This window comes from Melospiza georgiana, chromosome 15 (genome assembly GCF_028018845.1).
Source record: "Melospiza georgiana isolate bMelGeo1 chromosome 15, bMelGeo1.pri, whole genome shotgun sequence".
Classification (NCBI taxonomy): Eukaryota; Metazoa; Chordata; class Aves; order Passeriformes; family Passerellidae; genus Melospiza; species Melospiza georgiana.
In genome coordinates this window covers 10,714,395-10,741,566 of record NC_080444.1, presented here as the reverse complement: position 1 = coordinate 10,741,566, position 27,172 = coordinate 10,714,395, and the positions used below count along the sequence as shown (strand labels likewise).

The following is a 27,172-nucleotide window of genomic DNA, read 5'->3' as shown; positions in this document are numbered from 1 at the left end:
AGGGCCGGGGCGCTTCTAGAACGGGCGGCGGGAGCGGCGGCTGCACGGTGAGCGGGGCTGGGCGAGCGGGCAGGGCTGAGGACACCGGTACGGCCGGAGCCCACGCTGAGGCAAGCGGGGCAGCGCTGAGGGTACCGGTACGGCCGGAGCCCGCCCTGAGGCGAGCGGGGCAGGGCTGAGGGCGCCGGTACGGCCGGAGCCCGCGCTGAGGCGAGCGGGGCAGGGCTGAGGGCGCCGGTACGGCCGGAGCCCCTGTTGAGGGCACAGGTACGGCCGGAGCCCGCTCTGAGGGTTGGGGCACAGGTACGGCCGGAGCCCGCGCTGAGGGTTGGGGCACAGCTACGGCCGGAGCCCACTCTGAGGGTTGGGGCACAGCTACGGCCGGAGCCCGCTCTGAGGGTTGGGGCACAGGTACGGCCGGAGCCCGCTCTGAGGGTTGGGGCACAGCTACGGCCGGAGCCCGCGCTGAGGGCACAGGTACGGGTAGAGCCCGCGCTGGGGCGAGCGGGGCAGGGCTGAGGGCACAGGTACGGCCGGAGCCCGCAGCACGCTGTGCCCGCTGCCGCAGCCCCCCGGGACTCGCGGGGTCCCGCTGCCGGAGCCCTGAGCGCGGTCCGATCGCCTTGCAGGCTGCTCAGCCCTGGCGAGACGCGGTTCGATCCTCTCCGGGGTCCTGGCTCCGCTGCTGGGGCCGGCGGTCCCCGCGGGCCGGGCTCGGGGGGATGGCGGTATCACAAAACATCCCGCGTCTCTGTAAGCGTGTTAGAGCTGTCATCGCTAAAACAGTGCAAGAGCTTGTTGCCCTTCTCCGCGCTGTTTGGGTTTGATAGGACTGGCATTCCCGGGTAAATCACTGCCAGCTGACTTTGCCAGCTGCGTTAGCTGGCTGTGCGTGTTCCCTGCCTGCCACAGGCTCGCACAGAGCAAGCCATGGCTTGAGCTTCGTAGAGGTGTTCAAACCCCACTTGTTCTGCTCACGTCTCATTTTATATTACTCTGAGCTTTGTTCACCAAAAAAAGCCTGTCCCTGGACAGTTGTGCAGCTGAGCTGGGGACAAGCCAGGAGAGCACAGCAGCTGTGTGTGACCTGTGCGATGCAGCGACCGAAGCCTCGGTGGAAGAGGCTGAGCGAAGGCAGGGGAGAGCAGCTGGTGTGAAAACTGAAGGCACTACTTAAGTGCTAACACAGCTCAGCTGGGGCACAGCAGCTTGGCGGGTCTGTAGGACGGCAAAAACATACCTTTGACTAGACAGGAGTAATTTTATTTCAGGAAGCAAAGAATGTCCTTGTAACCTGGAAGCCAGGAGGAGAGAGGATATGTAAATAAAGGCTATTTTTGGGACTGTCTGACTTTGTGATGTTTGGTGTTTCCAGCCAATAATCAGCCCTTTTCCTCAGTATTAAAGTAATGTTCCCCAGCAGACATTTTTGTAACAAAACCTCTTGTGCTTTAGCTTTATAGGTGCCCTGTGAGAGTGGAGTGGAGCTGGAAGGCTGCTGTGGCCATCTTTACCAGGGTAATATTTCATCTTTCTGGCATTAAGGACTTGGAAATAATCCCACAGGTATGTTGTGAATATATGTAGCAATCAATAACTGCCATTCATATTTCACAACTAGAACGTTATTCTGCATTGGTAAATTGGCGCTGCTGTGACACTAACAGACAAGAATGTGGCCTCCTGCTAATGCCATAATTTCTTGGGATTCATTTTTTAATATGACTAATCATACTTTGGGAAGCAGTGCAGGAATTACATACTTCAAAGAAAGTAACAGCAGAGGGAGCTGGGTTTACCAGTAAGCATAAGAAATTTTTCACTTGAGGTTTAAGTCAGGAATCCAATCTGTTTATAATTTCCATGCTGTGTGCGTTGGCAAACTTCCAAAGAAGCAAGCTGTAAACATAGATATTTTTCCTATGACTAGTTCTGATTTTTGTGCATGGTTTTCTATATGTCAGAAATGTGAGAACATGGAGTGTGGAAGCAGGCATGTTCTAGGGGGATGTTAGAACAGAATCAACCTCTGAGATAATGCCTGATTTTAATTAAATTGAATTGAAAGAAACAGTTCACTGACAGCAGACCTTTTAATATGGAAATAACTCCTCTTATTTCTGAACAAGAAGATACTTTTAATGCTTTATATGGCAAATGATAAGTTATTCCAAGTTATGTTAAGTATGATTATATACTAAAGTTAAGACCTTTGCACAGTAAAATGCAGTCTAGATATTAATGCTAAAAAAATAAGCTGTAGTGGAAAAAGCCCAGGGTCTTTTTGTCTCACCAACACTGTGGGATTTGACTCCAGGCTGCTTTATAAAGGCAGAGCTTGCAGAGTAAGATTCAAGAGGATTTGCTGTGCCTTAGACTTGCATCAGTTTTGTTCTCTACTGGAGTGTGGAAGAAATGTTTTGTTATAGCTTTAAAATTTTACTGGGAGCTAATCAGGATGATTATGGCTTCTAAGGTGGTTATAATTTATTTTATGTTAAAAGAAATGCCAGCAGTTTTGCATGACTGTGCTGTGTCCTTGTTAATGCTTGCAAATAAACAGCTTTTCCTCATTTTCTTTTGGCTTGCCTTGAGAAGCACAAGGCAATCACATTGCTGGTTTTGCTAGGTAATTATAATTGGTTTTAGATGCATATTAAAATGCTTTGTAAAGAAAGGCAGTGATGTTAGCATAGGCTGCTTCAAGCAGTAAAACAAGTGTGCTCTGGAGGAAGGGGCTGGGTTGAACACTGGTGCATCTGAGTTCATGTGGATAATGAATTGCAGCTTTGAATTACTTGGTTCAAAGTCTTCAGCCAGTGGTATAGGTTTTCCTTCCTTAGTATTTAATAACTTTTGAAATGTTTTATAGCTGCTATCATGTGCTGGGCGAATCTGCAAGACTTGAAATACTGCTACATGTGAATGGTTTTATGGCTGCCTTTCTTGATATTGAGAGGCTCCTCCTTGGCATCATCTTGAAAACCTGTTTGTAATTAAGCCTATCTTTTGGCTCTTAACAAATAAGCAGCCTTGCAGGTTTGGTTTGTATCATTTTCTACTTGGATATCATTAACTTATTTATAGCCATTTATAGCATTAACTGATAGCAGCTTAATGCCTCCTGGTGAAGCTCCACTGTTTGTGGAGGGGAAAGGGATGAAGCCATCTGCAGCCCCAGTTCAGTGTGTCTGAAAGCACCCCTTGGGGTGTCTCCAAGCAGGAGGATGGGGTGGAAAGCAGTGGCATTTGGAGGAGCCCCAGACAGATCTGTCTCATCCAACAGTCCAACCTCAAATTGCTGTTTCAGTATGGACCAAATTTCAGAGCCTCAACTTTGTGTGCACCTGTGGTATTTTCGGCTAATTTATTATTTTATGATGTTATATTAAAGAATACTATACAAAAACTATACTAAAGAATAGAGAAGGGATACAGGCAGAGGGCTACAAAGGTAATAATGAAAACTTGTGACTCTCCAGAGCCCTGACACAGCTGGTGGTGATTGGTCATTAAGTAAAAACAATTCACATGAAACCAATGAAACATGCACCTGTTGGTAAACAGTGTCCAAACCACATTCCAAAGCAGCAAAACACAGGAGAAGCAAATGAGATAATATTGTTTTCCTTTTTCTCTGAGGCTTTTCAGCTTCCCAGGAGAAAAATCCTGGGCAATGGGATTTTCTCAGAAAATATGATGGTGACATGCACCAAGAGCTCATCAGTGGCCTGGGGTGATCTTGAATTGTGATTTGCTTGTTGGATTTCACCATGGTACTTAAATGGAAGGAGCTGCTTTAAGAGTGGTTTCCCAGGTGTCTTTAACAGCACAGACAAGCACAGAAGAGGAGACAGGCTGTAACCCTTCCTTGTGTCATCAGCTGCATGCTGTATTCCAGTAGCTCAGAAAAATGGTATCTTAATCAGATGTTGACAGTATCTGGTTATGTTACTTTGTCTCCCAAGCTTTATTCCTCTGCGGCAGGTTCTGGGTCTGTAAGCAGAGAGCAGTACTCTGCATTAATGGCTTAGAAGAAACCATTGCTGTGTGTGCTCTGAAAAAATTTCCCCCAGCTAGTCTTTGGAAGAAGAGGTGACTTTGCTGGTAGCAGTTTGGAGCAGTTAGATTGCACCCCAGTTCCCCAGCTCCCCTAAAGAAGCCCCATGGCAGAGAGAGTGCTGCCACCTTTACCTGAGGAGTGGAAGGACACTGTTTGTTCTTCTGCTGTTAATGTGATCAAAAATGTTCACATGAGTACAAGTAACACTCTGGTCTAATTTACCACAATAAAGGCTATGACTTGTGTTCTTTATGTTGTACAGACTGGTCTTATGTTGGTTCCACTTAATTTAATTTTCCTGCATGAGAAGTCTGTGCAAATTTGGAGCTGGGTGAAGGACTTGCATTTTTGTCCCTGTTTTTAGTTAGGCTGTCAGGAAGTGGAGTTCTCTTGTACTTTGGTGCATAAGGGAGACCATGGCATATCAGTGTGATCAGAAGTTGAGTCCTGAAGGCACTGGATGTAATAGATATTTGTTTCCTCTTCTGACCTGGAAAAAGTGCTCCCTTTTGGCCTAGGCTCCCTGTGACTTGATATGGAATTCAGAGTGAATGAGAAACTGAGAACCGTGGTAGATATGCAAGCAATTCCCCTTTAATAGGTCAAGTCTATTTTTATATCTTGTTGCTTATGAGGTTTTCAGAAAGCTTATTTAATAAAAAATTCAGTCTAACCTGTGGAGAAAATTTCCATCCTTGTGTATTTTGTCTAGGACTTTTTTCCCTCTGCCAGTGTTCCCTGGGCCTGACAGCACTCTTTCCATAGGAGTAATGATTCACTGAGGTCTTGTACTGTGAAGAAGCAAGAAAACCCAAAACCCACAAAAGAAAAGCCAGAAATGTAGGCAGTGTTTGTTATACAAAGGCTTGTTTGGCATTTCTGTTTGAATAAAACACACTGCTTTACAAACATTTGGCTCCTTTATTGAGGCATGAGCTGCTCATGCCCCTTCTGCCCTCTTGCCCTCCTTTCAGCTGAGTGGGGTGGGCACATGTACGTGTTGCTGTGCACACACGCTCCTGCCAGCCAAGCCTGTGGTTATTCAGCCTCCTGTAATTCATTATTTGTGCTGGTTTTCCCAGTAACAGCTGTCAAAAGAATGTACAAACAATCTGCCAACCCTGCAGCCAGGTGTCCTGCTTGTTTGAGCAAGAGCTGCTTTCTCTTTTTACTGAGGTCTCTGTTTATTGACTCAAGTAAAGCTGAGTAGGATGGTAAAGCTGTTGCAGATCTGCTATGAAGACAAGCTGGTAGCTGTAGTACTTCTTGGCAGATTTCCTCAGCCATGAGAGAACATGGTGAGGAGGTGCAGCAAAGTGTACAGTTGTTTTAACTGGAATATTCACTTGTAATTGTTCTCCCAGGCTTTATGTTGTGCATCCAAAAAACCACTCCATTAAATGATGGCAGACTATTCAGATGGACAGATGAGGCTTAATATATCCAAATTAATGTACTTCCCAAGTGCACTTGACTTGCTGTGCTTTCTGCTACATCACTTACTGTGGCTTGCAGTGCTGGCAGACCTCTGCATGGCACTGTTCACTCAGCTTTATTCATTTCTCAGATTACCCATGTACTAGTTCTTAACTAACTTCAACAAGCAGTTGGGGAATATGTGGTTTGCAGGAGGGTGAGAAACAAAAGAGGGAAAGGAGAAGACTTTTTATGATACTGTGAGACATTTTCCTGCTTACTCATGCTTGCAAACTGTTGTGGTGAATGATTCTGATTCCTTGTGTAGTCTTGTAAAGCAATCAAAAGAATAATTTAAAAATAATCATCTTGTCTTGTGATAATACACAACAGAGGACAGAGCTATTCCTGATGTTTTTAGTGGTGGTGGTGTCACTGAGGATGTGTTTGGTCTTTGTTTCTGAGGCACTGGTGAGCCCAGCTGAGGGTGAGAGTTTCAGTTGTGCTGTAGGACTGAAAGAAAGAAATATTCATTTTTCATCTTTTGCCTTGTGGGTATTTCATCTTTTGGAGGCAGATGTGTGGAGCTCAAGGGAACAAGAGTTAATGCAGAATTACCTTGAGTCCTTCCTATTTGCTGCATTGCTTGAAATTTCAGGACACTCCATCTATTTTTCTTTCATTTTTCCCTTCCATTCCCCTTTCTGAGGTAGATTCCATTTTGTCCCCAATAGTTGCATTTTTACTGTATTTCAAGTTACTGGGTTGCATGTGGTAATTTTGAGCCACCAGTTTGCCCAGTTACATTGAGCAGGAAAAAGCAATAACTGAGCTGAGGTGGGGAGTTGTCACCTCCCTGGTGACACTGTGCAGGGCTGTGCCAGGAGCTCCAGTTTGAGCAGCAGTGCTCCTGCATGAGGCTGCCACTGGGGGCTGTTCCTGCTTGCTGGGCAGGCAGCTCTGGGGCGAGCTGTGGATGATCCCAGGGCAGTGCTGCTCACAGAGCCCCTGGGGAAGGTGCTCTGGTCAGCAGGGCTCTTCTGGGTGCCCCTTGCATCCCTTGCTTCTCTTGACCCATCTGCTCACACTGGCTCTCCTCCCATACCCCTCAGGCTGTGCTTTTGCAAGTGGAACAATCTGCTTTCAACATCCATCTCTGGGGCTGGGTTCTAAACTGGCACAGCCTTTGAAATACAGGAGTTATAAGGGCTGTGCCCAGAGGCCAGTATGCTGAGATAATGCATCTTGAATAAGCAGAACTGGAAATTTCACTTCTAACTTTTCCAGCCATTGCTGCCACTTCTACACTACAAAATGTTCTATTTCTCTATTTGGCTTTCTCAATATTTGTGTTTCTAGACAGTTTTTAAATAACTGAGTTTTATAGAATGCTATAAACCCATTTAATTTAGACTTTTATTATTATTGGAATATAATTTGTGGATCTCATATTTTCCACTCTAGTTATGTCTGACATGGAAGGTGCTGAACTGCTCTTGCAAAAGAGCTTTTTCTCACTCTCAGTGGACAATGTGTATATAGTTTCCCTTTTCTCATGTGGGCTTTCCAGTGTCTCCCATGTAAATCCCAAAGAGTATGCAAGACAGCATTTGATACTGTTAAGTAACAGCTCCTATGGTTGAAGAAGAGTTTTTTCAAGCTTTACTAATTAAAATTTGGAGTGTCTAAATAATTTGCATGAGGTTAAAATGACTGAAGATAAAGGTTAATGCTTTGGCTTGTTTCTCACAAATAAGTTAATTATTTTTATTCCTCCTTTTCCTTTTAATTTTTAACAGATATCTGGAAGATGAAGCCCTGGCTGCAGTTGCTGTTCTTCCCTTGTGTTTTCCTGATCTGGCACGCAGAGGCAGAGTTCTTCACCTCCATAGGTGTGGGAAGAATCAGTGCATGATGTTGTGATGTGGTTATTGTGATTACTGAAGTTATCATCTGAAGCATATGGTTTTCTAAATGTGGCCCTGGCCAACACTCTCTATTAGGAAAAGCTGCTCTTCTGCAGCCTCAGTGCAATTGGTTTGCAGTTGGTTGACTTGGAACACTGACCAGCATGATCCAAGTTTCTCTGGGGCCTCTGTCAGTAAAATAGGATGGGCTCTGTGTTCTATTAGAGTTTGTGCATCTGTTGTCATTTTAAACAGAGCACACCACCTTATGCTAGAAAGCTTAGTCTCCTGAATTTGGGTTATGAAAATAGTTTAAGTGGTAAATATGTGAAGTTTTTCTTTTTCCCCAGCAGCCAAAATGTCCTGTCTTCTCAAAAAGCTGAAGTTAGGTGTCAGAAGGAAAAATCAGTAACTCCCTTACATTGTGTGTTTTGCTAGGCCTGACTGAATCCTAAAGAATTTGCATTGTAATAAATCTGTAAAATAATTTGATTTTTATGACAAATTAGTTCCTGTGTTCTAATAGGATCCAATAATGTATGATTGTGGTAGAGCTTCAAATGAGCACAAACTGAGTTTTCTGCTGTTAATTGCTGTAACATTTTCCTGTTGAGCAGTTTGGGGACTTGCCCTCCATAAGGGCATTAGAGGCTGATTAACTGCCACTGGCTGTTCTCCAGAATGTTCTTTGAGTCAGTGGAGCTGGTTCTGAATGGCAGAGCTCAGGCTCCTGGTGGGTTGTTGTGCACCACTGTGTGCAACTGCTCAGCCAGTCCTGCTGCCAAGCTCCTCACGTGCCCTGTGGCTGGCTCAACAATATTTAACTACATGTGTATTATTTGCTTCTGATTTTCTAAGTTAAGTAGCATTTTATACAAAGCTTCCACAAAGGATCACCTTCTCTTTACCCTTACCTATTTCTGAACCTTTGCTAAGTCTGAAAACAGCACATCCTGCTGCCTTCTATCTGCTTAATCATGCCTCATTCATAATTACTTTGGAATGCTGGAACTGTGGTTGCATTTATGAATCTAATAATGTTCTTTCAGTTTGGACTTTGAAAAGCCAAGTTTGTCATAGCAATTAGGACTGATATGTTAGCAATTTCCACTAATGCTAATCAGGAGAGTGTGTGTGAGTCTATGAACATTAGTCTGAAATTCCTCTCTGTGTAATGTTAGGCTGTTCCCATGGTTACCCATATTGTAAAGCTGTAACTTTAAATGATGTTAGTGGTTACACTAGCAATTTGTTAGTGTGACCTAATCTGTGTCCATATGTAGAACAGATGCTTTGGCAACCATTTGCATCTTTTGTTGCTTTGTCTCCATAGCTGTATGAGTGTCAAACCTTTCTTTTCATTTTCTTGCTTGCACTTGTAGTACTAAAAGTAATTCAGAGGCAGAGGAAGGGTCAGAGCGAAGCTGCATGAACGGTTGAAGCTGGGACTTTAAAAGCCCCTTGAAGCATTTGAATGCCAGACCTGTGTGTCTGATAACTTTTGTGGGGTACAGGCATTGAAGTGCACATCCTTAATTTGTCTGTTCTTTGTGGTGGTTTTAATAGCCCTGGAGCATTTAAGGTTTCTTTTCTGTGCACTTGGGAATTGTTACTCTTTTAGGACTGATGAATATTTGCTCCTACTCTTTTTAGGTCAAATGACAGACCTGATTTATGCAGAGAAGGACTTGGTACAGTCTTTACAGGAATATATCCGAGCAGAAGAGAAAAAGCTCTCTCAGATTAAAAGGTAGGGGAGATTTGTGTAATGAAGGGTGACAAAATGGCTCATTTGTGTTCAGTCACACTCCACCTTTGTCACCACTCTCTGATGCTAAATCTTGTTGGTATTTCCTCAGTAGATAATCACAGGTGTCACTTAGAATTTACTTCTTTAGAAATGGTGCTCTGGTGGGATCTCCCCACTTTGCCCTGTCCTTGTACCATCACAGGACTCCTGTAAAGAGGACACATCAGAGTCATGTCAGTCTTGTCCTGAGAGCTGAATGCCTCTGTGTGCCAGTGCTCTGTGCTGCCTGTTGTTTCATGCCACCACCCATGCTTACAGGAGCCAGGTGTGCCAGTGGCATTTACCAAATCTCTGGGTTCCTTCCTATGTTGGCTTTGCCCTCAGGGACAGTTCTGCCCTGTTCTCTTCAGGTGCCAGCCTGGCTGCAGTACATCTCTGATGTTGTCCTGATTGCTTGGATCACTTGAAAGGCCCTTGCTGACAGCTGATACTTTGTGTCATGTAGGAAGATTGTTAATTCTGCTCTAGCCAAAAGCAATATATGCTAGGGTGTGACAGGAGGATAGGCTGCATGAGGTCCAGGTTCAGAAGAGCCAAGTGCCTCTAGGAGGAGTTGTGCTTTCCAAAAAACTTCTCAGCTCGAGCTGTATGTGTCAATCCAATCTGACCTTCCTGTGGGAGTGTAGGATGAGAATAGAGCTATGGAGTAGTGGAATGGTAGAAGTTCTGGTCACATAGGCACAAAATGTTCTTTTCCTGAAAAGCTGCCCTTCAGAGGCAAAGCAGTATCCTTTTCAAGTATTGGTAAAGAGAATATCTGTTCAATCTGTGAATAAACTGGTATTTTTAAGGCTTGTTACAACTGAGATGCATGCCTGCTGAAGTTTAAAATACTAAGCAGGGAAATACTTTCCCTTTGAATGAGACTATTGTAATTTAAAAAACCTCCACTTTATCCTTGTGAACTTGAAAGGCTGAAAGCCAGTTTTGACAGTAAAAGCAGCAATAATTTGATCTAGATGTGTAATTTGAATGATTTAGGAAGGAAGATGTGCATTCATAAATGCCTGAGAACAATTTATGAATGCACATCTTCCTTCTTAAATCATGTGCACACTTCTCATTCCAGCTGGGCTGAAAAGATGGATGTACTGACCAGCAAATCAGCCTCTGATCCAGAAGGGTACCTGGCACACCCTGTGAATGCATACAAGCTTGTCAAGCGTCTGAATACTGACTGGCTGGAATTGGAAAACCTGGTTCTTCAGGACACAACAAATGGTGAGGAGTTACAGGGGACTGCTGTCAGGAGGCAGCCTTGTGTTCTGGAAAACCACAAGCTTGGCTGTGGGTTAAATATTATTGCCAAGTTTGTTTAAAAAGCAGCTAAGGACTTGACTTGTGTGTACTGATTACCCAAGTGAGTGAGACTTGCATATGAACACGTCTTAGTCAAGACTCAAACTGTTTTGTTTGGGGAAGAAGGGAGAATGGGACATGCTTAAAGCTGTGCTGGTAACTGTTAAGTGTTACTGTTCTCTTGTATGCAAACTGCTTTATTTGCTTTCCCAGTCTGCTGCTTCTCTTGATGATCACTGTTTTTTGACAGTGTTGATCAGAGCATAGGATTAAGAATCAAAATGAGTCCCATATTGAACTGGTGGAGAAACTTTTATCAGCCTCAGTGTTAGAGTTGGCAGATGCTGTAGTCTGCCAAAACCAGGATTGCTATATGATTGCTGTCTCTAAATCTATCCTTCTAAATCAAATGTTTCCAGCACTAATCCTTGGGTTTGCATCATTTTTTCACATGTCTGCTTGATTTTGCTTGCATACCTTTTTTAAGCGGAGGTTTATTTTTACTGGACTCTTGGATAGTGAGGAGGAGGTGGTTGTGTTTTTCAGGCAGAACACCACATGGTTTCCCCTTCTACTCTGCATATGCTAAAGTTTAGGTACTTGAAAGTTTTTTCCAGACAAGGCTTTTATTGCCTTTTGGAATAGTTATCCTAAATGGAAATAAAATACTAATGTCTATTGAATATGTCTGTCACTGATTTTTTCTAAATGCTTCTTTTTCCAGTTTGGCTTTCTGTATGATTAGAAATGGTTGGGCTGTTTTCCTTCAGTTGATGGCTTCCTCTTCTGCCCAACCAACCTGCTGTGTAACCCTGACATGTTTGCTTAGTGCATTTAATTTTATTTTTGAGTATCGTCTGGTTTACTTGTCAGGTTTCATTCTCTCACTGAGTAAGGCCCTGTACTAGTGAGGGGATCCTGGATCAGGGTCTCTGCCCCTGGAACTGAGACTTGAAAAGCTCTTGTAGCTTTAGATGTTGGAATACCAAGTTGGAGATCATTGACTAGTACTACAACCTGACATCAACTATGGGTATTGCAGGAGATATGATCAAAGCTGTTAAGTTTTCATGTCAGAAAGAGATATTACAGGACAATGAAGATCATTAGATTCACATTGTACATCAGTAATTTTGTTGCACAAGAAAACTGAGTTTAGATATTTATTACTTATTTTTTACTCATGAGCTGTATTTCTTGAAAAGGGACAGAAAACAATGTGTTCGTAACTTTTGAGCCTAATAAGAGGCTTTAAATCTGGATTATTTGAAACTTAATTCTCAAGCCAGAGCAGATGTTTCCTCTTCTGTGTCAATCTTGTGCTGATATTTATTCAAGCTCTGGAAGTAACATCTGCCCTTTTACTGCAAAGGCTTTATTGCAAATCTTACAATCCAGCGTCAGTTTTTTCCGACTGAAGAAGACGAGACCGGAGCGGCGAAGGCTCTGATGCGCCTGCAGGACACCTACAAGCTGGATCCTGAAACCCTGTCTCGAGGGAACTTGCCAGGTAAGTGCACCAAGGGCTCCTCAGCTTTAACAGCAAGGAAATGGTAACATCCTCAAACTCTCTCCAAAAGTCCTTTATAAAATGAGGGTTAACTGTTTTTGCCACAGATGTTTCAGAAAATTTCAAAAAAATACTGGGATGTCTGATTATTAGCAAAGTCCTGATTAATGTTTGCTGCTGCTGTGACACCTACTGAAACAGGTTATGGTGGCTACCAACATGGTGTTTACTAACTGAATAGGCTTTGTTGATGTGTAGGTAAATGAGCTGACACAATGTTTTTATTTGTTGTAAGTATTACTAGCCATTAATAATTAACTAAATTTTAAGTCTTACATGTGCGTTTTCTGAGCTGGAGCAACTGGAAATCAGTGCAGTCAACTGGACACTCAGTTTGTGTAAATCAACATCAGCTTGCTTATGCACAAATACAGATTTATAGTAAAGAGAAGCTGCACAGTCAGCATGTAGTCAGGCTTTTCTGATCACCTAACGGTGTTAATCTGTAGGTTAGGTGAAATCTGTTACAATGTTAGTCTGCTCTTCCTTTGTCTACAGCAGAAAACACAGTAGCTTACCACTGTAACTTCAGTTAACTTCCCTTTGTTTCCAAAGGAATGAGTTAGAATAAAATTAAGGTAGTTTACTCTTTAATTCTGATGGTGATCATTTTAGTACTGAACCTACAATATTGTCAAAGCATTGTTTCTTAGAAACATTTTTGGATGATAAAAGTGTGTATTTACAGATACTTCTCATTGTATCCCATGTATTTAAGGCAAAGGTGCTTGTGTGGATTGCTGAAAGCTGTATTTTTGTTTTTAGGAACAAAATATAGATCCTCCCTGACAGTTGGTGACTGCTTTGGCATGGGGAAGACAGCCTACAACGATGGGGACTATTACCACACTGTGCTCTGGATGGAGCAGGCCTTAAAACAGCATGATGAGGGGGAGGATACAACAGTCAGCAAAGTAGAGATCCTAGATTATCTCAGCTATGCTGTTTTCCAGTTTGGGGACTTGCACAGAGCCATGGAGCTCACCAGGCGCCTGATATCCCTCGGTAAGAACAGAGACCATGTTACTTTAGCTGCTTTAGCAGAGCTGAGAACAGTCATGGCCCATCCACATTGGTGAGGTGATTGGAAAGGATATCCTCACAGATCACTTTATTAAATGTGGATTCTAGAAAAAAGTCTATTTATACATGAAGTATCTTTAACAAGCTGTCTTATGGTCCATGCTGTTACCCAAGGCCCTGGTGTGTCTGACTGCACTCACTGCCTGTGTGCTTTGCTGGACTGTACTGAGATGCTTTGTTGGGCAGTGGTTAAAGCCTTGCTTGTCTCAAGTAGAGATCAAGGCTACCACAGATATGGGCAGTGCTGCACCTTCTGTGAAGTCCTACTGACTTTACATGTACCTCTTTATTCCTCAGTGCAGGTAATCATGGATGCTGGAATACTTTGCCTGAGATCTTGCAATATTTCTGAATATTCAGAACAAACTGAGTTTCTTAAAACCTCTTTTTATTTCTGAACTGTTTAAGTTTTCCCTTGACTAAGCAAATAAGCTTTCTATCCAGCTTTGCCTACTTCCTGCAGTGGAAAGGTCTGTCCTCTTCATTTAGAGTTAACATTACCTGTGTTAGGTATTTGATGGGGTTTTCAATGAGCTTTGGTTGTTTAGATATTAGCAGCATCCTGAAAGTGGGTGAAACCTTCCTATTGAAAAATATTTATTAGTCTAATTTCTGCAGAACTAGAATTCTTTATTTAAAATTTACAAGAATATGAATATGCATTGAATCTAGCTTTAGGGGTTTAGCACTGATAGCAGAATGCAAATCCTTATCAGCAGCAAACAGTGGAACACAGTTGGCAGTCCCTTCTGAAAGCAGCAGCTTCCTCTGCTCTGGGCTCAACTTCCCTATCTGGCCATTATTACCCTGTGCTCTAATGAGTGGTGACTGGAGTGAGCTTTTGGGTTGGTTCCATGAGATAAACACAGTGAAGTTGGGAAGGCCAGAAAGGAAAGAATCTCTTGTAGGCAGTAGCATCCAGAAACACAGATGAACAAGGAATTGTTCCTTCTTAGTTATCTGGGATAAAGGTCTATTGATAATGATAATTGATTCTTACCAACATCATTAATAAATCACTAGTATGTCCAAAGATGCTCCCTCCCATATAACCCTGTTAGAGCTGCAGATGGGTGCTGTGGGTGGGCTCAGAGCTTCCCAACCTGAGAGAAGTGTTTGGGACTGCAGACTGTGGCTGGACTCCACCACAGTATTGGCTAAAGTCTGCTTGTGCACTGTGGGTGAGCAGCATGGAAAGGAGGGGTACAACAAGTGGGCTACCTTGGTCTCTGCTCATGAACTCTGTTGATCTGCTCATCTTGGGTAGAACTGGTCAGAAAAGTTGAGAGAAAAGGAGGAATGTGAACAACAAAAACTTTGTATTATTTTTCTTGGAATACAAGTTTCATTATGGGTTCTTCCAGAAAGGATTCTTTTGTATCCTTAGTGCAGCTCTCCTTTGCAAAGACAGAAGCTTCCTGGCATGGATTTTCAGTGCAGACTGAAGCCAATGCCCTTGTTTGCCTGATAATGCTTTAGGAAGATAAGAATTGTTGCTGTCTTGATACAGGGTTTGTTTGTCCTAACAGTTTGCAAAAATCACCCTTTCTGTCTGGTTTTCTCCCAATGAAGACAGCACTCATGAGAGAGCGGGCAGTAACCTGCGCTACTTTGAGAAGCTGCTGGAGAAGGAAAGAGAGGAGAAGGAGAAAGAAAATTCAATAAACAAGACTGTGACCAGCACAGAAGCTGTGGTGCAAAGTGGAGCCTATGAGAGGCCTCTGGACTACTTGCCTGAGCGTGATATCTACGAGGCCCTGTGCCGAGGTGAAGGGGTGAAAATGGTAAGGGACAAGAATTTCCTGACTATGCTGCCATTGCATAAGGGTGGTCAAGCTTGGTGGAACATGTTGTTTTTTCCTTCTGTGAAGCTCTTTTTTTAAGAAAAATTTAAGTTTGTTTCTGTCCAGGCTGAGATTTGTATCTTACATCTTGACTTCTCAATCTTCAGCTGTTACACACAACTCTTAGCTGTACCTCTTAAGGGTTGTTGAAAATTGATTCTCCTCAGTCTGTCTACTCAGCTTTTTCAAAGTCAGCCATACAGGGCTTTTTCCCCTGAGAGCTGATTATGCTTTACCACACTCAGGGAATCACATTATTCCTTCCCTTTTGCATCTTAGACGTGTATTCTGGAATGACTATTTTGACCAAGTGATTTCCAGTACCTCTCAACAAATATCACTTCAATTCTTAGTCCTGGGAAAAGAAGCAATTTATTTCATCTGTATAGTCTTAATTATGAAAACCAGACTTTTTTTTTTTTTTACAGCTCGCTGCTTGCATAGTCCTTAATCTGTAACCTATTATGGTTTAATTCCCCTAAAGATGAGTATTTCAGATGCTGCTCAGTGGTATTTGGAGCAGGATATCTTGTTTTTAATTGCAGTGAATTGCAGAATTGCTCTTGTTTACCTCTTCTATCTTCTGGTCACCTGATGGCTTTTACAGTGTGTGTGGAATGAAGCTCATCTTCTTGCCTTGCCTGTTTGAAGTTCAAGTGTTTGAGCAAACAATGCTTTGTTTGGCATTTTGTTTCAGACACCTCGAAGACAAAAAAGGCTGTTTTGTAGGTACCATGATGGAAACAGAAACCCTCATCTGCTGATAGCTCCCTTTAAAGAAGAAGATGAATGGGACAGTCCTCACATTGTGAGATACTATGATGTCATGTCTGATGAAGAAATTGAGAAGATTAAACAACTAGCTAAGCCAAGGGTAAGTTTCCCTTTTTCCATCTCACTAATAACTGCCAATTCCATGCTTCAGTCTCTATTAGCAAGGACTAAGCTAAGGATTTGAAAGATCTGGTTTCATACTACAGATGGTACACTGCAGCTGTGAGCCTAAAGGGAAAGATTTTGAAACTGCCTGGTGATGTAGGACCATAAAGCCCAGGCTCCCAAAGGTACTTAAAGGTACTTCTACATTGTTGCACTTAATTATGCAAAGTTCTCACTAAATGGCTTAGAAAGCTTTAAGAAATTAGAGACTAGACTTGAAAAGATAAATGGCTGACTTAAAATGATGGGAGTAGGTGTGCAATATGTCTTGAATCTGCCTTTTGAACTGGAGCCAAACTTAAATGATATTTAAAACCCCCAAATCTCAAGAGAAGTGGAAAGATAAAAATGTAAGTTGTGCTAGAATAATACCTAGAGGTTTGGGTTTGTTCGGGTTTTTTTTGTTTGTTTGTGTATCCTGGAATCCACTGCTTCTATTCTAAACCATAGATGTTTCTTGTTACTCATGATATGAGTTCTGGTGGCAGCTACCTCATGCAAAGCTAGTAATCTGGTTTTTCTGGAGGTGGAATTTTCTGTCACCTTTCTGGCAAAAAGTAGTATGGCAGTGTGATAGTAGTAGACGCCCCCATAGATCTTCTGTCAGGTCTGAGCAGAATGTAAAACAACAAATCTTTGCTTATAGAGGAGTGGTTCATTTTAGCACTCTTCAGGCTACCATGTGAAATATGGTACAAAAATTCTAGTGAAGACTTAGCTTTCTGTATTTCTAAATGTAAGCATAAATAGTTAGAAACAGATTGAGAAACTGATGCTTCCCCAGATGATTAATGATTTGGGATGTTTGTGAAGCTGGTCTTCTATGACTATCAGCCAGCTAGGGAAATGTTGGCTGAACACTCCTGTCTCAGTGAGGGATCTCACCTCCTTAAATGGAGAATTTTTCCTATTACATCATAGTAGAAAACTTCAAGAGCTTCAGATAAAATGGAAGTATTCACATAGAGCATATCACTTAATCTATTTTATCAAATAAAAGCACTGTCTAAAGACTGCTATTTTTTATTCAGAGTTTTATGGAAAGTCTTAATGCTTGGTCTCTGAATTTTGCATATATTACTGATGTTAGAGGAATTTTTCATGTAATCTGTGTAGTGTAGAACTGCAGTCAGTCCCTAGAAGAGTAGATAAATACTATAGCCTTAAGATTCAGATGAAAATTGTCAATTTTAAAAAAGCAACCATTTCTTTATGAGTTGTTTGTTCTAAACCTCAGCTGCTGGAGTAACTTTAAATTCTGCACTACTACTGAAAGAATGGAAAATGCAAGTCCTGTGGTGAGATGGTCCTCAATAAATACAGCTTAATTTTAGCCTGGAAATTTTAGTTGGGAATCATGGAAGCTTTCAGACAGAACTGTGAAGTGTAATTTTATTTTAGGCTCAGAAAGGTGACCACTTTGTTTATTCTAAAATGCATTTGCAAGATAATTTTACTTTTGAGTCCAAGCACTTAAGCATTATCTGCAGTTTACACTTGCCAATACTTTTTCTAGAGAAAGAACATCTGTATGTGATTGGGAGTAGCTGCAGTTGAGTTTTTTATGCTTGTTTTGCAAAATGCAATCACTGTTATTCCACTTCCAAAAAGTAGATCCAGCTTTTCAGGCAATCCATCAGAACTGGCTGGGGAGGATCAAGAAAATTCTTAGCTCTGTTGGTGTGGATAGCATTGAGGCAGGTCCATCATAGTATGAGAAACATATTCCTAAAATCTTAGTTTTACCTGCAAGCCAGGAATGTCTGAACAGGCAAGAACATGGCATGAAGTGGGGAGGCATAAATATCTGAGCTCATGCTACAGGGTTTCAGCAGTGCAGAATTTCAGAAGGAAATAACAACAGAGATTGCTAAACTAAACAGACTCTGAAACAGTCGGTGAAGCTTCTGACCAATCTTCTGAAGGGTGTTATGATGGTTTTGGAAAGCAAATGCCTCTTACAAGGCTGATTTCTCCACCCTGAGAGAGGAAGCCTCACATTTATCAGTTGCTTGTACAAACAGAGACGTAGATTGGGTGTCTTAAATGAAGAAACCTGCCTGTCAGAGCAGATAGGAAACAATATCAAAGCAGTCAGGCTTAATTGAGTTCTGATTTATTTATATCATATGCTAGGTGCAGAAATCAGGCAAGCATGTACAAGCTGGAAAATGGCAGCAGAATGAAAAGTCTGGGAAGCAAAATATGTATCCCCAAAGCTATGCTTCACTGTACCAGTGAAGAACAACATCCAGTCAGTCTGGCTCTTCTGTTATAATTTACACAGGCAAAATCTGGAACAAAATAACAGTGAGTCAGAATTACAGCAACAGCTGTGCCAAGAACTCTTGTATAGGGACAAGACAGCTGACAAGGAGTGTAAAGCTGGCTGGAGACTTCTTTGAGGAAAAATGAAGGAAATAATGACTGCATTCCCTGAAGAAGAGGCAAATAAAAAGGCCTTCTATGACCTATAATTAAGTGGAAGGAAAGAGGTATGATTTAGAGTGTGTGTGGTTAGCAGGAGTTAAATTTAAATGTGATCTTAGTTTACAGTCAAAGAAAAGAGTATCCCAGTTCTTGTTCTCAGCTGCAAGAATGAAACCAAAGTGAGCTGGTGTATTGTTAGCAGTCATCTGTCACTCTGACACCACAGCAAACTATCGGTTTTGCCAAGTTCCATTTTCTTTTCCCTGCAGATCTGGTCATATGGCCTACATGTGATAATACTGACTGTTTAAAATGTCTAGGTGTGCTGTGCTTTTGCAGAGTTACATCAGAGCTGGATGTTCCAGGCATCTCTCAGCTGGAAAATTTAAGCATGGAAATGTTGAGAGTTGTATTTGGGAGTTTTCTGCTACTGGGGGTTTGCTTGTCCCATAGTTTGTAACTTGCTCTGTAAAAGTTTTCACTTGTTATTTTACATCTGAGAATGAGGTTGGAGTTTTAATCAATATGAGGAGCAGGCTGATTAAATTCATGGACTATCCAATGATTTTCTCTTTGCTAGGAACTTGGACTTCATATGTTGTTAACTTTTGTTGTTGTTCCCTCTTGCTAATATTGACTCCAGCTGTTTAAAAAAGCGCCTTCAAAACCTGTTAAGCAAGCAACTCATGGATTTAATCAATATCATGGCTTGGGCAGTCCCTCAGACTCTTTTTCCAGGGTCAAATACAGGTGATGGATTGTACTTGTTATTCTGCATGTGTTGTTTTAGCATTAAGTCAGATCATATTCTAGGTTGAAACTCTTTTATCCAGTGAGTTACTGAAGTTGGACAAATCAGGTGTTGCTTTTGGTAAGATGTGAGAAATTTTCTCCCCTGTAGCTGATGTATTTCTTCCCCCTTGGGATTTTTTTTGGCACAGCTGGCACGAGCCACAGTACGTGATCCCAAAACTGGTGTCCTTACAGTGGCCAGCTACAGGGTATCCAAGAGGTAAGCAGAGGGAAGGGCTGAGCTTTAAGGTTTTTGTGTTTAACAGCTGTTGTTTGCTACCTCCTATGTCTGAAAACCTGAACTGCTTTGCATGTAACCAAAGCTTCCCCAACAAATGCATGGAAAATGGCTCTTTTAGCCATCTGACAAAGGGCAGGAGAATCCTTCTGCCTTGGGAAATGGGATGTGGTGATTGGTATTGTAAAATCATGTGTTGCTGTCCTTCCCTTAGCTCGTGGTTGGAGGAGGATGATGATCCTGTTGTGGCCAAGGTGAACCAGCGAATGCAGCAGATCACAGGGTTAACAGTGAAAACAGCTGAGCTCTTGCAGGTTGGTGCACTGGCTTCACCCTGGTTAAGGTGGAATGGTGCAGACAGATGTTTTCTGTGTGTGCCAAGCAGAGAAGGGTGGAGAGACCAAAGCAATATAAGAAAACTTCATGCAGAAATCTGATATTTATCAGTTTGTTCTGAGGGAAGTGCCTGCAGCTTATTTTTCAAGTTTGCAAAAGCTTATTTTCTGTCCTAGTTCAATGTTTCTAAGACCTAAGTAGATTTTGCTATAGTCTGATATGAATTCTGATCTTTGGATTGCTGTTGGGAAGAAGAGTGCCAGTAGTACGGCACTGCCAGAATAGCTGTATGTTAGTCTATTCACTGTTTCCCTTCCTCCATGCTCCTTGAATTCCTGTTTCAGAGCTTGATAGAAATACCCTCGATTACAGGCTATCCATAGAAACCAGGTAATTGTGTAGTGGTCTGAGAGACACATTAAGTACAGCCTCAGGGTAACTAAGGCGTGTTATGTGATTATAAAGTGAGGGAAGAGGTGCTTTTAAGTTAATTTTCTGTGACACTGGAGAGGCATTAGTATGTAACTGATCATACATGAGTGGCACAGAGTCCAGTTCTGTCCCCTAGACTGAACTCCCAGGGAGTTGCACACTTTGATCTGCCTTTCCTTCAGAGGAAGGAAGAAAAAATGTGGTGGAACTATTGCTGCTGAATGTTAAACAAGCTGTTGTAGTGATAAGTACAAACCCTCAAGCTACAAAAGGGAAAAAGCACTCTAGTTGTTTCTCATCTGTGTACCTCAGTTCCGGCAATCTAAAAATAAATCCGGTATACTCTAGATAATCATCTTGCCACAAAGTGCTGTTTCTCAGAGCCTGCTTTGGATTTCTGAGAGCAAGTGCTGTTCTGCAGCACTCACTTGCAGTTCAGTACATATTTATGTGCTTCCTTCTTCCATGCTGTAGGTTGCCAACTATGGAATGGGAGGGCAGTACGAGCCACACTTTGATTTTTCCAGGGTAAGATCATACTTGCAATTATTTCTTAATGGGGTGGGGAGGAGGGAGCAGTTTGGTCTGAGAGAAATTTTGGAGGTGTTTTCTTTTAGAGCATTTAATATGTAGCCCTGTTTCATGGATGAATTATGAATTCTGAAAAGCCTTTGCACTGCTTTCTCTGATGCTGCAGGTTCAAAAGAATTATGAACAAACCTCCCTGCTTACTTTGGGACCTTGATTCCTTACACAGTACAGAGACTCTAAAACAGTCATGCAGCACTTAAATGTGCTCTTTGCATTGTTTTATTTGTAAACTGAGGTCTGCAAGCCCTGGGTTGTGAGTCTGCCTTGTTCCATTAGGCTTCTGAGTTCAGTGATGTTGTCCAAACCCTGCTTTGCTGGGTGCTTTAAAGCATTTTGCAGGAGCTGACTGAGGAGGCAATATCCTTCCACTTTCCTCCTGAAAAGTAAACATTATGGAAATCCTCATGGGTTGTACAGCCCTTCTGGCAGACCCCTGAGAGTGGCTGCAGCACTGGGATCTGAAAAGAGTTCCCTGGGTTGGTTTTGAGGGCAGTGCTCCAGCCCAGGTCGCATGAACAGGTGCTGGTGCTGGGTCTTCACGAGGCACTAGAGGGCTCTGCCTGGCAAAAAACAGCTCTGCTTTGCTGTGGGAGAAAAGAAGAGCAGATTGTTAATAATGACCCTCAACAAGTTCATGGCTGTGCTAAGCATACTGAGGAGCTGTGGTGACTGTTCACTTCAAGGCATCACATGGATTTTTTATTTGGTTTCCATGGTATTTCAGAGGGATCTGGCATAATTCAGATTGTCCCAGTGGTTTTACCTGGTAGGAGGGATTGCTGCAGCCAGAGTATACAACCCAATAATTGAGTGCAGAATTGGAGCCTCCCAACTTAGCACTGTTTAAAAAATAAAAAAATTCCAAGTTTTAACACTATGGAAGTTTGTATTCATTAGCTTTGGCCCATTCTGAGAATTTTCCTCTTAACTTCAAGTCTGCTTAGTTTCCTGAGTTGAGCAAGTGTTCTTAAATTCTCTTCAAATCCTTTGAACTCAAGGACCTCAGGCATCAAATTGGCCACTGTGGACTTTACTTTTGGATTAGGAGCTGGAGCAGAGCTCCACTTGGATCATAACCTTGGCTGCATTTGTCAGCTGAGGCAAGGCACTTGCAGAGGTTGCCTGAGTTCTGGTCTGGTCCTGCAGGCTCTCTGTGATCACAGACTTTGTGTTGAAATAGAGGTGCTGCTGTGTCTCCCCAGCTTCTGATCAGCCTTGAAGCTTTTTATTCCCTTGCAGTTCTCAAATAGAGGCACTTCAGTAGCTGCCTACTACAACTTGAAGATTTTATTGGTTGTTCAAGTTAATTTTTGCTGTTAAAGTTCAGAAATTCATAGTTGGACCTGGGTTCCACAGCAGTGGCAGTAACCAGGGAGTTTTCTGTATCTGTGTTCTTATGTTGGCTTTTTTGGATGGGATTTGCATATGCAAGTTTGGGGTTTTTGTGAACACATTTCAGGAAAGACCACTTGTTCATTAAAACATGCTCCAAGCAGATTGAACTACAACATCTTAGACATGGTCACTGTGGTTTTCCCTGCTGTTTCTTTTTCAATACTGATTTATTGTTTTCTTTAAATGTTGAACATTACTGCTTTTATGTGTAAAAATGCAGCTGGATGTCTCCTGACTGGAATGACTTCCTGACTATTAGCAATGTAAATAAATTTCTAATTTAATTTTTTTTGAAGGAAAGACACTGGTATTCTGGATGTTCTTTCTGCTTCTACACTGGCACCAGTGTGATCTCAACTTCAACAAATGAAACTCAATGTCTTTTACAGACTAAAGACAATTTGATCTTTTTGATGTGGTCTTTAGTCCTAGACAGGCAACCACCCGAAACTACTCTATAGTTTTGTCTGCTGTCAAAACATGCATTTGCTCTTCTCATGATAGTATTTCTTTGAGTTGTTACATTTACAAGACTGTTATCTAAAGCCCACTGAAGATTAATTTTTTTGTATTCATGTCAGTTGTTGACTTTGGATCAGTGCCCAGAACAATAATGGCCTGTTGTTGACCTTACTGGGATAACATCTGTGCCACAGGCCCTGAAATCAGTGCTTCCATTCTCCCTCCAGAACTGTTCAGTGCAACTTCTCCCTGTCACATCCCAGTGCTCTGTGCATGCAGCTGTGCACCCTGGCTGCAACTTGTGATGGCTTTAACATTTCCCTGTATCACTTATCCCCTTCCTGTTCCAACTCTTTAAATTGGGCTTGAGGATCTCTGCAGAGCTGCACGTGGGTAGCTGTGTTGGGAACCTGGGTTAAAGTTGTTGTCTGTTGCAGCGACCCTTTGACAGCACACTCAAATCGGAAGGAAATAGGCTAGCGACGTTTCTTAACTATGTAAGTACCTCTGTGTGTCTGCTGGCTGGGAGCTGGAAATTTGCAGTTATTCTCATTTAATTTTATAGAAAGATGAGCCAGATGCTTTCAAGCGGTTAGGGACTGGAAATCGTGTGGCCACTTTTTTAAACTATGTAAGTATGATGATCCTTTATGCATTGAGTGTAACTTCAGCAGCATCTCTTTAAAGCTTGTGCAGTTGGTTATTTGTAGAGATTTCCTGGCATCTGGCAGTAGGGATTTCATTATTCCTGCAGCATCAGGTGCTGTCCCATCTGAATTGGTAGAATTTTGGTGGTATTTAACATCAGAGCAGAAAATTTGAATACAGGACCCATCTTCTCCTTTCGGTCACTCTGCTATGGAATCTTTTACCTAAGTGGATTCCGTGGGGGAAAGGAGACTTTGGCTTAATTCTGAGAGGGAAGTATGTGGGGCACTCATGTGGTGTGCTTTTGGAGAACTTGACTAGCAGCCACTTCATGTGAGACAGTCATATTTTTCCACCACTGTTTGACAGCACGTGATGTTGTGGTCTGTGATCCTCTTCCTCAGCTGTGTGGCAAAGCCAGAGTTGCTCAGTTGCTCAGCACAGGTGCTGCTTTAACAAACAAAGGCAGGCAGAGCTGACAAACTTGGTGCAACTAGGTTACAGTGTAGATTTGAAAGATTCCTTAGTTGCATGCATTATGCAGCCTACAGACCATGTACACTGGAATCCTAAACAGCTGCCACTGGGAATAGTGGCCTTGTTTTCACAGTAGTCTTCTGACACTATTTTATCTATCAACCTGTACCCACTATATCTTTAGGGTCACCTCATGTTCTGTGTTTAAGATTTTAGTGATATAGTTTAAATATTTTATCACAGAATTTTTAATTTGTTGGCTGATAGCATATTTGAGAGTGAAATACAAAGGTCAAAACAGAATCAGGAACACTTTCAACTTGGTATAGTCGGGAGGGATATAATCTTCAAAACAAGAATTGGAGTAACTGTGAAATATTCTGCTGCAAAGAAATTTTAAATTGAGTCAATATTTTGTTTGCTTCTTGGAATTTTGGATGAGCTTTGCTTTAGAAGGAACAATTCACATCTCTGCCAGTTGTACATGGTCAAAGGCACTTTGCCTTTGTTTGTCCAATACAGAACTCATTACACATCATACATGTACCACCAGCCTTACTAAAAAGAGTCATTTTGTGGCTAAGATGTGTATTAACTTGCAAGGCTGCATGCACACACTTTCTACCTGGAATGGGCAAAAACCTGTGCACCTGTGGCATCTGATGGTCCTTTTATTGGACCAAGCAGGAGGACACCAGAGTGGTAACAACATTTCCTATAAACAGAAATCCAAGTTACAATAGGGATTGTGGGGATTTGGGGAGTGTGTTAATAGTAGTTTTTAAATTTGGGGAGTGTATTAATAGTAGTTTTAAATTTGGTGGGAGTTGGATCTGACTCATTTGTTTCTTTTAATTAGAATCTGACCCAAAGCTTACTGATTTCAGTGGAAAGACATTCTGTTTTTAATGGGATCGTTTCTAGAAACTTTGTGGTTTGAGTCAAGTCTAGAATTTACAATAAATCCATTGTTCCTGATGAATACAATAGGGTTAAATTCATTCCAGTGTAGAAGTGTAAAACATAAAAGATACATGGTTTTGTTTAGAGTCACATAGCTGTAGCTGTTGAAGCTTGAGCTGCCTAAAGCACTTGAAATTGCATAAGACTGTTGGTGAACAGCACAGAAACTGCAGAAAGAGGTTTTTCTAATAGTTTGTGTAGTTTTTGAAGTGGTTGACCAAGATGCATAAACTAAATTATGAAAATGAGTTCCAAAGGCATGGTTTCAATTTACAAGGAAACATGTGGTTTAACAGACACTTGTTTTCCTAATTGGATCATAAAGTAGAATGAAATTCTTGAAACCAGCTAACTCTGAAGTCCTCTCTGTTGTTCTAGAGTATTAGCTTATTAATATTGCAGGTACACAACTTCTAGTGGCTACTTGAAGTAGAGGATACATAATCTAGGAAATACAGAGCAGATGGACATAAGCTGCACAAAAGCCTTCAGCTGCAATAAAATGCTTCAACAGCAGGTACTGCTTCTTCTGCAGTTTGTGCTGGTTGAAGTGCACCCTCCTCATCAGTGCTGCTTGTAGAGGTGCAAGTGGAAATGTCATGCCTTGGGACGTTTATAGCTTGTGGGACTGTATAAAAAGCCTTGTAAATGTACAGTTTGTGGACTTTGTTTTCTCAGATGAGTGATGTAGAAGCTGGAGGAGCTACAGTTTTCCCAGATTTTGGGGCAGCAATATGGCCCAAGAAGGTAAAGTCTGTTGATGTGTTTGGGTTTCCTTCTCTCTCCACTTCCTGGCTCTCCCTCAGCACAGTCTGTGTCAGTCAGTGATGTGACAAGTGCAGTTCATTGCAGCTGCAGTGATCTTGCAGACCAAAGGGCATCTCCCTTTGTTGGTAATTTGTGAAGTGACCGGTTTCTCTGTACAGCTGTTTTTCACAAAATAAACTTGTGTTCAGTAGAATTCCTCTGTCCTCTGAACATGGCTGTACTAAAACAGGACTAAGAGTTTTTCATGTGCTGTTGATGGTGACCTGTTAAATTTCTTGCCTGCAGCTGAATCCATGGGCATCTTCCTCCCCTTACTTTAACCTGGTTATGTTGACTAGGTTGTGACTAATCCAGATCTGATCTCACTTTTCAGGGAACAGCAGTGTTTTGGTACAATCTCTTCAGAAGTGGTGAGGGGGATTATAGAACAAGACATGCAGCTTGTCCAGTACTAGTAGGGTGTAAATGGGGTAAGTAATTCCTATTTGGAAACAAATCCTGAAGGAAGGCTCATGTATGTAAAGCTGGGGGTACACTGACCTCTTAAAAAAGCATTTAATAACCTAGGCACCCCTTCAACTTCTGGAGTCATTTGGCCATAGTGAAATTTCCTGCCATTGATCTCATGAAGTATTCAGCAGCTGCATTGTACAGCTACAGCTTTTCTAGTGAGTTTTTTTGTCAGTGGCAGCACAAAGTGTCTGTCACTGGGTTTGTGTACTGCATCACATCACAATGACTTGAATTGTCACTTGACTAGAATCAGGTCTATTCCTACAAAGATCTGCCCATAATTTGAGCTGCAAAAGGATGAGAGCTCCTTGTAAGGTAAATGGGAGTGTCTGGACATCAGGAGTTTCTGCTTCCTGCTGAAAGCTTATCAAGCTTTGTATCATCTCTTCCCATACCTATATCCCCTAGCCCCCAGGGTATGTCCCTGGAGTGCCAGAGATGCTGACTGTCAGTGACACAAGCCCCAGAATACACTGCTCTCTTAGTGTTGGCTCCAGAATTGTGCATTGGGGTAGATCGTTTCTTCCCCAGCCTTTTACATCTTTCTATGTGTTTTCCCTTGGGTGAGTAGAGAAGTATAAGCATGGATCCCCAAAGTGAAAGATTTACCTAAAGTATCCATCTAGGTTGTGATGATATCCACACTGGCTGCATGGTGATAACTAATTCCAGTTCCCTGTTTCCACAGTTTCAAACAAATGGTTTCATGAAAGAGGAAATGAATTCTTAAGACCTTGTGGGAGAACAGAGGTTGACTGAACTCCAGCCTGCTGCAGACCTTTGTTTCTGTCTCCTTTTCTACTGTTGTTTGTTCCAGTTCATTTCTAAGAAATGATCCATCTTTTTCTCCAAGAGTCCTGGCACTTTACTACAAAAGAACAATAAAATATGTAACACCTGTGAAAGAAAGTAAATGGCATTGTACACATTCATGTCTTTTGGTTGCAGTTATTTCCACATTTTCCCTGCCTTCCTCCCTACAGTCTCCCTCTGTAGTAGTGATGCAAACAGTGCTGTGATCAATTCTGTTTGTTTGGGTGCTTGGTCTTGTGCCTTTTGTACCTCAGATTTAGATGTTAAATATTTCTTTGAACCAAAGTTTTTTTTAAAAAAAGTTTTGTGTACATGTTGATTTTATTGTATTTCTGTGGATCACAAGTTTTAAAGCAAAAATAAATGTTCTTTCCATAAAGTGA

General features: G+C 42.0%; 1 protein-coding gene across 4 annotated transcripts; it reads left to right on the top strand.

The window, feature by feature from the left end:
* Positions 1–27,172, top strand: P4HA2 (prolyl 4-hydroxylase subunit alpha 2). Of its 4 annotated transcripts, XM_058034751.1 has the most exons (17): positions 1–47; positions 1,456–1,566; positions 7,279–7,371; positions 9,040–9,136; positions 10,266–10,417; positions 11,868–12,005; positions 12,831–13,070; positions 14,721–14,932; positions 15,690–15,866; positions 19,303–19,373; positions 19,606–19,705; positions 20,634–20,687; positions 23,045–23,104; positions 23,173–23,238; positions 25,374–25,442; positions 25,837–25,933; positions 26,665–27,172. In XM_058034751.1, exons 3-17 carry the CDS (start codon positions 7,290–7,292, stop codon positions 26,733–26,735), a joined length of 1,686 nt encoding a protein of 561 aa, XP_057890734.1. In that variant the 5' UTR covers positions 1–47; positions 1,456–1,566; positions 7,279–7,289; the 3' UTR covers positions 26,736–27,172. The 4 variants fall into 4 exon arrangements, with proteins under 4 accessions (XP_057890734.1, XP_057890730.1, XP_057890733.1 ...); XM_058034747.1 differs by lacking the exon at positions 23,045–23,104; XM_058034750.1 differs by lacking the exon at positions 23,173–23,238.

What these genes read in the sequence shown, in the direction of transcription:
- P4HA2 (XM_058034751.1), top strand. Translation starts at nt 7,290, where the DNA reads ATGAAGCCCTGGCTGCAGTTGCTGTTCTTCCCTTGTGTTTTCCTGATC. An exon ending in TGGCCACTTTTTTAAACTAT is followed by an intron (nt 23,239 to 25,373) that starts GTAAGTATGATG and finishes TTGTTTTCTCAG; the next exon opens with ATGAGTGATGTAGAAGCTGG. An exon ending in ACTAGTAGGGTGTAAATGGG is followed by an intron (nt 25,934 to 26,664) that starts GTAAGTAATTCC and finishes CTGTTTCCACAG; the next exon opens with TTTCAAACAAATGGTTTCAT.